This window comes from Podarcis melisellensis (assembly GCF_964234715.1).
Source record: "Podarcis melisellensis genome assembly, chromosome: 13".
Taxonomy (NCBI): domain Eukaryota; kingdom Metazoa; phylum Chordata; class Lepidosauria; order Squamata; family Lacertidae; genus Podarcis; species Podarcis melisellensis.
In genome coordinates this window covers 46,910,493-46,924,604 of record NC_138545.1, presented here as the reverse complement: position 1 = coordinate 46,924,604, position 14,112 = coordinate 46,910,493, and the positions used below count along the sequence as shown (strand labels likewise).

The 14,112-nt window shown below is 45.8% G+C and overlaps 1 protein-coding gene across 1 annotated transcript in view; it reads right to left on the bottom strand.

Annotated features, from left to right (window-relative positions):
* The window catches only part of PARM1 (prostate androgen-regulated mucin-like protein 1), a 36,454-nt gene that overhangs the window by 5,220 nt on the left and 17,122 nt on the right, over nt 1-14,112 (bottom strand). Inside the window, exon 2 of the mRNA XM_081884373.1 lies at nt 2,155-2,856. Within this exon, the coding sequence (XP_081740499.1) occupies nt 2,155-2,856 (702 nt within the window). The remainder of the gene's footprint in view (nt 1-2,154; nt 2,857-14,112) is intronic.

Below are 14,112 nucleotides of genomic sequence, written 5' to 3'. Positions count from 1 at the left end.
TGACTGTAAGAAATTATCTATCTATCTGTGAACTGAGGGTCACAGGTCCCATTCCGGTCCAATAAACATGGAAGCCCACCATCTTAGCTGTGTATCCTGGAAGACCTGCTAGATTTTTTCCACCTGACTGAGTGACAAAAACTGAAGCTGCTGAACAGGGTATTGTTCGGGTTTCTTTTTCTTGCTCTTATTGATATTAATTTGGTGGATCTTTATTTTTCGATCTTATGGTTTATGTGGAAACTGTTCAGTTTGGTTGTGTACTTTTCTATGTGCTTTATTTATTGCTTGTGCCTATTTTGTTATACTTGTAATTATGTAAATCTTTTCACGTAATAAGTTGCCTCGAGCGTGCTTTTAATTACGGAAAGGCGGAATACAAATGAAATCATAATGATATTAAGGATTTATTTACAGCTTTCAAGAATGAGCTCTGCAACTTCCACTATTATGATTTAAACTCTACAGACGAATTTAGACATCACTCTAAACCATGGCTAAGTTTAATTTTGCTCTGGCCTGTTGTGTGAATTGACAAGACATGGTTTGCAATTGGCTGGCAAACCAGAATTGGGAACTACAGGGAGAAACCACCTCTCTCTTTAGAATCTGTTAATAATTTATATTTTATTCTTGGCTTCTTCCCCTGCCAGATAAATTTAGAGATATTTTTTTGCAGTGACTGAGAGCCAGACAGAAGCATTATAACCCTGGTTTATTCTAATTATGATCTGGCATGATGCATCCCTGGAGTGATGGGAGAAACACAATAGTTGTGGCCATCTCTCTTCAAGTTGCTGTATCACAGACAGAACGTAAGAGATAGGAATGCACCTTCAAAGTTGAGGGCTGAGAGGATGGCTAAAGAAAGCAGAAAAACAGCTCTAAACCACGGCTTGCCTATTATATATCGTAGTATGGCTTCTATGCTATGGTGAATAACAAACCATGGCCTAGTACAAGGTCTGCACTGAGTCCATTTTTCAGAAGATAAGCGAGAACATTAAAATGTACGGTGGTGCCCCGCAAGGCAAATGCCTCGCAAGACGGAAAACCCGCTAGACGAAAGGGTTTTTTGTTTTGGAGGTCCTTCGCAAAACGAATTTCCTATGGGCTTGCTTCGCAAGACGAAAATGTCTTGCGAGTTCCTGCGGCTTTTTTTCCTTTCCCCCCCTTTTCCCCAAGCCGCTAAGCCGCTTAACAGCTGATCTGCTAAGCCGCTTTACAGCTGATCCGCTAAGCCGCCTATCAGCTGATCCGCTAAGCAGCTTATCAGCTGATCCGCTAAGCCGCTTAACAACTGATCCGCTAAGCCGCTTATCAGCTGATCCGCTAAGCCCGCTAAGCAGCTTATAGCGCTAATCCGCTAATGGGCTTGCTTTGCAAGACGAAAAAACCGCAAGACGAAGAGACTCGCAGAACGGATTCTTTTCGTCTTGCGAGGCACCACTGTATCAGGATGGACAGAAATATTTTAGTAGGTGTGTACTGTTGTGTATTATTATTAATTAAATTTGCTGGTTGCTTTTGCTTGCCAAAGGCAACTCAAAGTGACTTACAAACAAAACAAGCAAAAATATATTATATATTAACACACCCAATTAAAACAATACATTAAAAACGCCTCATCCACTCTTTAGAGGGCACAGGCCTGGTTAAAGAGGAAAATGGATGCATCCTTTTCTATTTTGACATTTATTTATTTGTTTGGGGGGAAATACCGTATTTTTCGCTCTATAAGACGCACCAGACCACAAGACGCACCTAGTTTTTGGAGGAGGAAAACAAGAAAAAAAATATTCTGAATCTCAGAAGCCAGAACAGCAAGAGGGATCACTGCGCAGTGAAAGCAGCAATCCTTCTTGCTGTTCTGGCTTCAGCGATAGCTGCGCAGCCTGCTTTCGCTCCATAAGACGCACACACATTTCCCCTTACTTTTTAGGAGGGAAAAAGTGAGTCTTATAGAGCAAAAAATACGGTATTTATTTTTTAGGGGGGAAATAATCTGTCTTGAGTCTTTCCAATTATTTAATAAGGAATAATAATTTAAAATAATATTTTAGGGAGCCATTTGAACTCCCTCAAAGAGACAACCATAAGCCGCAAGGTTGACAAAACCATTGCCGTGCAAAGCGCAGAAACAGACCAACTCACCTGAACTCAAAGCCCGTTGAACTTCTTGTATGGTTACCCCCACCGAGAACGTGGTACTGCCAGTAGGGGAGGTCGCTGGAGTAGCCTTACTTGACACAGCCGCTTGTGAAGAAATAGTAACCCCTTGCGTGGAGCCTGGGGAGGTTGCTGTCACAGATGTCTCTCCAGATGTTGCCTCTCCGGTAGGGAGTTTGCTGGAGGACACAGCTGCTGGAGATGTTCCTGCACTCGGCGCTTGGGTGGTGCTTAGATAGGTGGCGTTAGTAGGGCTGGTGGACGATCCATTTAGAGTAGGCGAAGAGCTGACTGGTGTGATTTCCGAGTGAGGAGTGGCGCCTGTGACCAGGCCGGCAACTGATGTCGCAGGGGCTGATGTGTCTTCCGTGGTTTGTAATCCAGTGTTTGGCTGCAGTGATGAATGGGCTGCTGCTGAGCTATCCGGGGCCGTTGCTCTTGAAAGGGGAGTTACATCTGAAACGGGGCTTGCAGTCAAAGCTTCCACTGTGGTGTTAGGAGAAGTGGCGCTATCGTGCGTCGAAAGTCTCCCTGGGAGCGAAATTGTCATGGAGGCTCCCTTCTGGGTGCTCAAAGGAGTGCCAACACTGGTTGTAGCAGCGGAATCATTAAATTCTGTTGTTCCTGAGGGAACCGTGCTTGAGGGAGGAGGTGGACCAGGTGAAGAGGCACAGGAGACATTTAAACCTGCACAGGTGAAGCACACACACAAATATTATTACCTTCTAGATTTATAACCAGTTGGCCATATTATTAGCGTGATTGGGAAACAGAACCTAGAGGGGATGGGTGGGCGATGCAGGTGGATTGGAAGGGCTGTGAAGGAAGGAAGGGAGGAAGGAAGGAAGGAAGGAAGGAAGGAAGGAAGGAAGGAAGGAAGGAAGGAGGGAGGCTGGATTCTCAATGACCAAAGCAGGGATATTGCAGGTTGAGTTTCCCAACCCAACAGTGCCTCTGAATCACCCTTATACTTTCTCCCATCTAAATGAATGGTTTACCTGAGGCCCTTCACCAGGTGTTTCCAGCTATCAGAAGGCTGCATATCTGACTACTGGAGAGAAGACCTTTTCTGTGGTGGCACCTCAGTTGTGAAGTTGCTTCTCCAGGCAAATTCACTTGGCACTATCAATGCATTTTGAATGTCAGGCAAAATTTGCCCGGTTAATAAAAACAGAATTCTTTTATTGCTGTTTGTAGAGGATCCCAGCGCCGTATGCCAACTGTGGCAGATCCCATCTACATACACACCATGTAGTAACTACCACAGGTTATCTTTTGGATTTTGTGTGAGGAAATACTTACTCAGGCAAAAGTTGAACGAATAAGAAATATTTATTATATAGAACAAAGTGGATAAAACAAAGGATGTTATCAGGAGATAATGTCCTTTCAGGAAACAGTTAACCAAGTACTAAATTATACTACAGTGGTACCTCGGGTTAAGTACTTAATTCGTTCTGGAGGTCCATTCTTAACCTGAAACTGTTCTTAACCTGAAGCACCACTTTAGCTGATGGGGCCTCCTGCTGCTGCCACGCCGCAGGAGCACAATTTCTGTTCTCATCTTGAAGCAAAGTTCTTAACCTGAAGCACTATTTCTGGGTTAGCGGAGTCTGTAACCTGAAGCGTACGTAACCTGAAGCATATGTAACCCAAGGTACCACTGTAATTATACTAAATCTAACAGACGTTATAGGCTTCAAATCTAGCACAGCTTCTTTTAAACTTCAGTTGCTTAAGTCCCGTTACAGTGGTACCTCAGGTTACAGATGCTTCAGGTTACAAACTCCACTAATCCAGAAATAGTACCTCGGGTTAAGAGCTTTGCTTCAGGATGAGAACAGAAATTGCGCAGCGGCAGCGGGAGGCCCCATTAGCTAAAGTGGTACCTCAGGTTAAGAACAGTTTCAGGTTAAGAATGGACCTCCAGAACAAATTAAGTTCTTAACCCAAGGTACCACTGTATTATGCTTCACGTAGACCTTACAGGTTTCTAGACTAGAAGTTAAATGCTCAGCTTATTTCCAGTTATTCCACTTCAGTTCCATAACTCGGTTGTTGCAACACATCTCACTACTTTGGTTCTTAAACAAGGTGGTCCTTTCTGTCAGTGACCCAACCTTTTATCAACCACACTCCTGAGGTTCTTCCAGCAGTATAACGGACATAGAGGGTCACCATGCCCCTCTTAACTGGTTTGGGCTCTTCTCCATCTAGGACAAACACTCCCCTCGTGACTGGGATGAGACCCAAGTAGGCTGTATCCTCACAACGTCTAGTTCTCCTGGCTCAATAACTAACAGACTATGCAGAACTGGACAAATTAACTGGAAAAATTAGATTCCAAAGAGACCATAAGTTTCTAGAGGAGTGGGGAAAACTCAGAGAATATTTGAAAACTGTATGTGAGGAACATACAGCGCTAGTGTGTTTTAAAGAAGCTTTGTGAAAAAAATAAGGAATATTGCAAGAATGTAAATGAGGACAGAAAAATTTTATTTAAAGGCGATACTATAATTAAGGAACGTGAAGATAGAAATTTAACTACGGATGATTGTCAGAGGGGTTGAGGGAGGTCCAATAAGTTAAAATATGTGATGTGGAAATTTGTATGATTGGAGATTTTATGGAAAAAATTTAATAAAAATTTATTATATATAAAAAAAATAGTTCTCCTGGCTCCAACTCAGCCCCCTCTGTGGATCAAGCATTCAGTTGTCAGGGGCTAGACGGAGCCGCCATAATTCCTAGCTTCTCTCCACACTCCACCCCGACTCGCATTAGCGGAGTCAATTGTGAAAAAATAAGACACAGGCAAATCTATGCCCATCCATGCTGCAAAATCCAACTGGTGGAAAATTTAAGACTCCCGGCTTAAAGCACTCACTGAACCCTGCTTAGTATCTACTTGCCCAAACGTCGCATTTGTCCCATCGAGCTGAACCTTAGCTCATTCATTCTGGAGCGAGCAGAGTCTGCGTCGCTAAATCAAGCCCAATTAACTTCCTGTTTTCAAAGGGTGAAGACAGGCGTAACATTGCAACGGGGACCGCAGCGTGTTTTCCGCCCAAAGGCAAGAACAGAGCTCAGTATGACTTTGCAATTTGTCCCCCACGCAGCTGCACGCCAGCAAGGTGAATGCCGGCTCCTCCCTCGATCTTGGCTTCTCCCCTCAGGCCTCAAGGAAGGCTATCTTTAAATAAAGCTAAAGCGAAAGCAGCCCACCCATCCTGGCTTTATTTGCTCGCCCTTCGTTAGATGAAAAAGTGAAAACTTTCCGAACCGGCCAAACTACTCCAGCGATTGACAGGGAAGCTGTGCCAGCCAAATGGTGTCAGCCACAGCTGTGGTTTCCGCCAGTTGAGTGGAGCAGACTCTAAAAAGCCACAGGACGCTTTTATAGCTCATCTTGAAAAATTTATAACGAATGCAATTCCAGCTCCCTTTTGCCTATTGCTCTGCGAATGGGAAATCTGTTTTCACCCAGGTTTTCATTTCCCCAGCAAGCGGGGCAGCACAAGACGTTTTGGCACCTGAGGCAAACCGCAAAATGCTACTTCTCTCTCCCAACCCCCAGTGTACCCCTAGCCAGGAAAGAAAAAGTGAAGATCTACATCAGGGTGGCACTATGGGTTAAACCAGAGAGTCTGGGACTTGCCGATCAGAAGGTCGGCGGTTCGAATCCCTGCGACGGGGTGAGCTCCCGTTGCTCGGTCCCTGCTCCTGCCAACCTAGCAGTTCGAAAGCACGTCAAAGTGCAAGTAGATAAATAGGTACCGCTCCAGCGGGAAGGTAAATGGAGTTTCCATGCACTGCTGTGGTTCGCCAGAAGCGGCTTAGTCATGCTGGCCACATGACTCGGGATCTGTACGCCGGCTCCCTCAGCCTGTAAAGCGAGATGAGCACGGCAACCCCAGAGTCGGTCACAACTGGACCTAATGGTCAGGGGTCCCTTTACCTTTACATCAGGAACAAGGGGAGAAAAGGATGTACATCAGCAGTACTCAGTGTTAGAAACTCAGATATAGAGGATAGGTGCCAAACGGAACCTTAAACCAGGGTTGCAGTCTCCAAAACAGAACCTCTAGTTGCTGTTTGGGGGGGCAAGACGGCTCTAGAATCCAATTTTTCAAATGAAGGACTGATTGTATTGATTATTAGTTAAGCATACGGCTAATTTAGAAGACAACCTTGAACTAGGTTGAGAACTGTGAGAATTTAAGGAAGAAGGCACTTGATTCAGGGACATAGATTATCCCTACCTCTTTTTCTTAACGGTCCATTCATAACGTAAGAATATTATTCACAACTGTGGGGAGGGCATGGGGGGGGTTAAGTAAAAATAAGCTACAACAACTGTTCGCCACTCCTGCTCAGGCTGCACAGAGGCAGCATTTTGCTTCATGAAATTCACTCCGATTGTGTAGATAAAACACAACTGCTAGAATTTTACAGGGTGGGGTATTAGTGTGTGGAAGCAGTGCCGATCCGATGATCCATCTTCACTTGGTCGCAAGTGGCTGATGTTGTTGTTGTTGTTTAGTCGTTTAGTTGTGTCCGCCTCTTCGTGACCCCATGGACCAGAGCACGCCAGGCACTCCTGTCTTCCACTGTCTCCCGCAGTTTGGTCAAACTCATGCTGGTAACCTCGAAAACACTATCCAACCATCTCGTCCTCTGTCATCCCCTTCTCCTTGTGCCCTCCATCTTTCCCAACATCAGGGTCTTCTCCGGGGAGTCTTCTCTTCTCATGAGGTGGCCAAAGTACTGGAGCCTCAGCTTCACAATCTGTCCTTCTAGTGAGCACTCAGGGTTGATTTCCTTCAGTATGGAGAGGTTTGATCTTCTTGCAGTCCATGGGACTCTCCAGAGTCTCCTCCAGCACCATAATTCAAAAGCATCAATTCTTCGGCCAGTGTGAGAGCCAGTGTGGTGTAGTGGTTAAGAGCGGTAGTCTCGTAATCTGGGGAACCAGGTTCGCGTCTCCGCTCCTCCACATGCAGCTGCTGGGTGACCTTGGGCTAGTCACACTTCTTTGAAGTCTCTCAGCCCCACTCACCTCACAGAGTGTTTGTTGTGGGGAGGAAGGGAAAGGAGAACATGCAGCTGCTGGGTGACCTTGGGCTAGTCACACTTCTTTGAAGTCTCTCAGCCCCACTCACCTCACAGAGTGTTTGTTGTGGGGAGGAAGGGAAAGGAGAATGTTAGCCGCTTTGAGACTCCTTCGGGTAGTGATAAAGCGGGATATCAAATCCAAACTCTTCTTCTTCTTCTTCTTCTTCGGCGATCAGCCTTCTTTATGGTCCAGCTCTCACTTCCATACATCACTACTGGGAAAACCATAGCTTTAACTATACGAACCTTTGTTGGCAAGGTGATGTCTCTACTTCCCGGTCCAAAATGTGCCAGGCGCCTGGCTAATTTTGAACAATGGCAGTGCCACCTATTTGCCAAGAGATGGCTGTACAGGTGGCATTGTTGGGTCAGCTGAGAAGGTGACAGCTCCAGCAGAAAGAGGCGATGTGTTCCTCGGAGGCCGGCTGCCTCTGTGGATCCTGATGCCTGAGATAACCTCACTTTGCCTTAAGGGTGCGCCGGCTCTGCCAGAAAGCCTCTCTCCTCACCCACTGTTACACCGATTTCAATTGTGGAAAATGAAACCCAACGTAACAGTATGGTGAAAGGTAAAGGGACCCCTGACCATTAGGTCCAGTCGTGGCCGACTGTGGGGTTGCGGTGCTCATCTCGCTTTATTGGCCAAGGGAGCCGGTGTACAGCTTCCGGGTCATGCGGCTAGCATGACTAAGCCACTTCTGGCAAAGCAGAGCAGCGCACGGAAATGCCGTTTACCTTCCCGCCGGAGCGGTACCTATTTATCTACTTGCACTTTGACGTGCTTTCGAACTGCTAGGTTGCCAGGAGCAGGGACCAAGCAACGGGAGCTCACCCCATCGCGGGGATTCGAACCACCGACCTTCTGATCAGCAAGTCCTAGGCTCTGTGGTTTAACCCACAGCGCCACCTGCGTCCCAACAGTACAGTTAGGCAATAATAATAATTTATTATTTATACCCTGCCCAGGGCTTCCCCAGCCACTCTGGGCGGCTTCCAACAAAATATTAAAATACCATAATACATCAAACATTAAAAGCTTCCCTAAACAGGGCTGCCTTCAGATGTCTTCTAAAAGTCTGGTAGTTATTTTTCTCTTTGACATCTGGTGGGAGGGTGTTCCACAGGGCGGGCACCACTACCGAGAAGGCCCTCTGCCTGGTTCCCTGTAGCTTTGCTTCTTGCAGTGAGGGAACTGCCAGAAGGCCATCAGAGCTGGACCTCAGTGTCCGGGCAGAACGATAGGGGTGGAGACGCTCCTTCAGGTATACCGGACCGAGGCAGTTTAAGGCTTTAAAGGTCAACACCAACACTTTGAATTGTGCTCGGAAACGTACTGGGAGCCAATGTAGGTCTTTCAAGACCAGAGTTATGCGGTCTCGGCGGACGCTCGCAGTCACCAGTCTAGCTGCCGCATTCTGGATTAGTTGTAGTTTCCGGGTCTCCTTCAAAGGTAGCCCCACGTAGAGCACATTGCAGTAGTCCAAGCGGGAGATAACCAGAGCAACCCCACTCATAAAATCAAACAACGTAATTATTATTTATTTGGACCTGGGTGTTAGTCAAGCATGTCACATGCGTCTGTCTTTGGACAGAACTAGATCCTGAAATTATGCCAATTGTTTCTCTGTCCACTTGGTTGACAGGAATTGTACTGTCAAGAACTGTCGCTGAAAAATGCAGAACTGCCCTGTGGGGTTAATAATATATGCACGCAAGAACAATTTCTTTTGTCCCCGTGGAAGCGTATCTATTAAAAGTCATTATAGCTTTTGTGCTAGGAGGACTACATGTTCATGAATGAAATTCCTGAACCTTCTGTACTTCTCTTTGGTGGCGATGAAAAATAGCGAGTATCAAAACTTTCCAGTCCTTCTGAGACGGTTAATACGTCTGTTCCCTCACACATTCGGGGACCAGAAGATACTGATCTGAGCATTTCAGATAATCCACAAATTTCTCCCACCCCCAAGATTTCTAAGAGTTGTGTTATTTTTAAGCTTCAAGTGAATTGGTCATGGCAGGTGTTTTCCATTTAAGAGTGAATATAGATGCAATATTTAACAAGGGTGCACAGCAGGTTCATCATCCATGGTGTTAATTCTGGCTTTGCAACTTGCAGAAAGTCAAACACAGGCTCAGCTGCCAATCACGGCTTCCCCCACCAGTCATGTATTAGATAGCCAGTCCTGCTTTTCCCCCAAAGTGCCATATTTACCAATAACTGTATAAATACATCCACACCCAATCTTACTTTAAAAGATCCACAGATACGGTGGCAAAATTCCTGTGAGAATTGAGGTGGCTTCCTTTTGAGTCAGTCATACTGCAAGCGTGCAAGAGGTAAAGGTAAAAGGAACCCTGACCATTAGGTCCAGTCGTGACCGACTTTGGGGTTGCGGCACTCATCTTGCTTGATTGGCCGAGGGAGCTGGCGTACAGCTTCCATGCTGGTCATGTGGCCAGCATGACTAAGCTGCTTCTGGCTAACCAGAGAAGCACATGGAAACGCCGTTTACCTTCCTGCCGGAGTGGTACCTATTTATCTACTTGCACTTTGATGTGTTTTCGAACTGCTAGGTGGGCAGGAGCAGGGACCGAGCAACGGGAGCTCACCCTGCCGCAGGGATTCGAACCGCCGACCTTCTGATTGGCAAGTCCTAGGCTCTGTGGTTTAACCCACAGCGCCACCCGCATCCGAGGTCTGGCAGATACGAAGGGCAAAAGGGAAGAGGGAGACTTTGTAAGACAGAGGGAGGCATTCCCTTCCCATCCCTTCTGACGCGCCACCCGCATCCCTTTCAGCGTGCAAAAACCACCCCTCAAAAACATGACCCCCAAGGCAGAGAAGCATATGATTGCACCGATAGTGATGAGGGTATTTCGACAAGGGACCCACTGGTCTTAAAATGTCATGTCGGTCTCTTTCCTTAATAGGTTATTTTCTAAAAGGAGATGCAATGTATGGTGGAGAGCTCAGAATGGGGAATCTCTTTCTGGAACAGATCAGGGATACAGTCAATATTCAATGATGAATTCTTTATCGTGTGGATTTAGTAAGTTCCATTGCTTTTGTTTGAGTGAGGCGTCATTATTTTGATACCAGTAAAAAGGCAAAGGTAAAGGGACCCCTGACAGTTAAGTCCAGCCATGAATGACTCTTGCGGTGCTCATCTCGCTTTACAGGCCGAGGGAGCCGGCGTGTGTCCGCAGATAGTTTTCCCGGGTCATGTGGCCAGCATGACTAAGCCACTTCTGGCGAAACCAGAGCAGCGCACGGAAACGCCATTTACCTTCCCACCAGAGTGGTACCTATTTATCTACTTGCACTGGCATGCTTTCGAATTGCTAGGTTGGCAGGAGCAGGGACCGAACAATGGGAGCTCACCCCGTCGCGGGGATTCGAACTGCCGACCTTTTGATTGGAAGCCCTGGGCTCAGTGGTTTAGACTACAACACCCCTCGCGTCCCTTTAATACCAGTACAGTATATTAAAAATGTCTGGGGATGTGGCTGGAGTACAGTGGTAAGACATCTCCGAGTAGCGCTGAGACCAAATGCAGCGCTTGCTTGCCAGTCCAAGTAGGGAAACCTGGAATAGCAGAGTCCAACTCTGTCGAAAGTAGCTTCCTATGTTCCTACAGCATAAAACCTAGACAGCATCTTAAAAAGCAGAGACATCACCTTGCCGACAAAGGTCCGTATAGTTAAAGCTATGATTTTCCCAGTAGTGATGTATGGAAGTGAGAGCTGGACCATCAAGAAGGCTGATCGCCGAAGAATTGGTGCTTTTGAATTATGGTGCTGGAGGAGACTCTTGAGAGTCCCATGGACTGCAAGGAGATCAAACCTCTCCATTCTGAAGGAAATCAGCCCTGAGTGCTCACTGGAAGGACAGATCCTGAAGCTGAGGCTCCAATACTCTGGCCACCTCATGAGAAGAGAAGACTCCCTGGAAAAGACCCTGATGTTGGGAAAGATGGAGGGCACAAGGAGAAGGGGACGACAGAGGAGGAGATGGTTGGACAGTGTTCTCGAAGCTACCAGCATGAGTTTGACCAAACTGCGGGATGCAGTGGAAGACAGGAGTGCCTGGCGTGCTCTGGTCCATGGGGTCACGAAGAGTCGGACATGACTAAACAACAACAACAATGTTCCTACAGTCTGATTAATGCATTGCCTTGGTTTAATTATTTTCAAATGCAAACACAATAATTAAAAAAAAGGCCCTGGCTAACTCCAGCCAGTGATCAGCACCCAACAACGAAATAAGTAGCTGATGGAAAATAACCCAGCCTGACTTTTTAAAAAGCATGTGTAATGGTCTATATATAAACAGACAGCATATGCAATTAACCTGCCTTCTAGGTTGCCTCCAGCAGATAAACAGCTTGGCTTAAAAAATTCTACAACAGGATACATTTGCCCTGAGAACTGGGAAGGTTTAAAACCTTTTGGTTTTAGCATTTACTATAATCTTCAGGTCAAGTTACTGAAACTGCATTTGGGAGCTGGGTGTGGGATAACTTTTGACACACTATAGTGGCTTGTCAGCTTCCTTACTCCCAACCCGCAGAAGGCTGAATAGTTGTTTTAATTGAAACATCAGCTGCTTTTTAATGTTTGTTACTGCCGATCAAAATTTAACTAGGTTTCGGGGCTACTTGTTATTACATTTCTTATCAGTGGTTTAGGTTTTTGGGCTGCCTGGTGGACAGGAATATGGGCAAGAAGTAGAACGGAGTAATTTTCTTTTCTTTTCAAACTGCCCTTCAAGAAATAATAAGTTTCGGATCTCTCTGGCTGGTGAAAAGCCTGTTTGCTCCATCTGTCTTCCAGCATTAGCTGGTTGGCGCTTGATAAGGGTTTTGGGTTGCCAAAGATTCTCTGGAAAAGCAGCAACAGCAACAGAGGAGGAGTTATGAGGGCCACTCCAAACTGTGACAATGAACAGATAAAAGACGTTGACTTCTCCACCCTACCGGTCCTTATCCGGTCCCCTTCAGAGAAATACAGAAGCAGCCCTAGTAGCTTTAGCAATGCAAGAGTCTGGTAGCAAATTGCTTTGTATAATCATATTCATTATCTAGTCGCCAGATTCTGTGTTCAAATCTGTAGGCGCAGACCATCGCCCAACTCAAAATAGTCCGGCATGAAAATCCCCAAACTTGGTTCCATGGGTGACTCGTGAGTCAACTCCCTGGGATAGTTTATTGTTGTACATTGTTCTTAAATTTATTGTTGCACATTGTTTTAATTGCCTGTTGTAACCATATTTGCACATCAGTTTCTAATGTTGTGAGTGTCCTCTATTTCAGAGACGTTTACTCTGCAGCCTCTTATACTTGTTTTAACTGCAAGTCTTTTAGTTCTTATGCTCTTACAGTTGTTTTAACTGTGCACTTTTGTTTTTAGTTCTTATCTGTTTTAATTATCAGTTTTTATCCATCCATTATCCGTGTTTAATCTTGTATTTTATTCCGATGTTTTATCCTATGCTTGTTTCTTTGTCCTTATTTGCTCTAACAATTATTGGTTAAAAAAAAAAATCCTAACTGCTATTTTATTTATATTTGTTTGTTTGTTTGTTTGTTTTGTTTGTTTGTTTTTAATCCTGGTCTGTGACCGTAATAAAGTTCATTCATATTCATTTTATATTGGTCATTCCGTTTGCTGTAATTCCACCAGGGGTGCTAAAGATGGGAGGGTCAAAGCACATGTTTTGCACGCAAAATGTCCTCTCCCCAGTCCCCAGTAGCTGCAAGCAGGGCTGGAAAAGATCCCGGTCTGACTGGCAATTGGATGAGCCAATGGTCTCACTTGGTCCAAGGCCCTATGATGGTGGGATTATACTATTCCTCATGTCTGCAATGGAATTTTTCCTCCAGTGAAAAATCTCCCCTATCCTCGCCTTTCCCGCTTTGCAGAGCTAGCAGTTGAGTTTAGGGCAGGCCTAGGCAAACTCGGCCCTCCAGATGTTTTGGGACTACAACTCCCATCATCCCTAGCTAACAGGACCAGTGGTCAGGGATGATGGGAATTGTAGTCTCAACACATCTGGAGGGCCGAGTTTGCCTAGGCCTGGTTTAGGGGTTTGGTGGGGTGGATGACAGAAGGAAAAGGGTCAAAACCATATCCCAGAACTTCACCTCTCTACAGGGTTGTGAATGAGCAAAAAAACCCAAACAGCCAGATATCCTTATCAAGCCTATAATGTTTCTGTCTGGCCCTCAGCCTGAGTGGGATTGAATTCAGAAACAGAACGCTGGTAGAGCCATTATATTCTGAATGATTTCCTGCACCAATTAAGGTTTGATGTAGGGACAAAACGGGGGGGGGGGGAGAGAGAGAGAGGGGAGGGAGGGAAGCATATTGTTATGTTTCAAGCCACGGAAATACAGTAGCCGCTGTAATTTTCTGTGAAGTCTGTAACTTGAGACGTTGCCTTGCTGCAGCGACGAGCCGCGATAGCAGACCCACAGGGATGTCTGAACTGGTTTTCAAACCTAGGCATTGCCAAAATACAATCAAGATTTGCTTGATGACAAGCCTGTAACATTCCGTAATTGACAGAACACATGCAAAGAGCAAGGTTGTCAAAGAAAACAGAGACAAGGCAGATATGTCTGCTTTGAGGGTGGAAAGACCTTGCAAGAGGCTGCCATGAACTGGCCGTTACTAAAATGCGCTGTAACTTATTGTTATCGGGACACTTGCCGTATTTTTTGCTCTATAAGACTCACTTTTTCCCTCCCAAAAAGTAAGGGGAAATGTGTGTGCGTCTTATGGGGCGAATGCAGGCTGCGCAGCTATCGCTGAAGCCAGAACAGC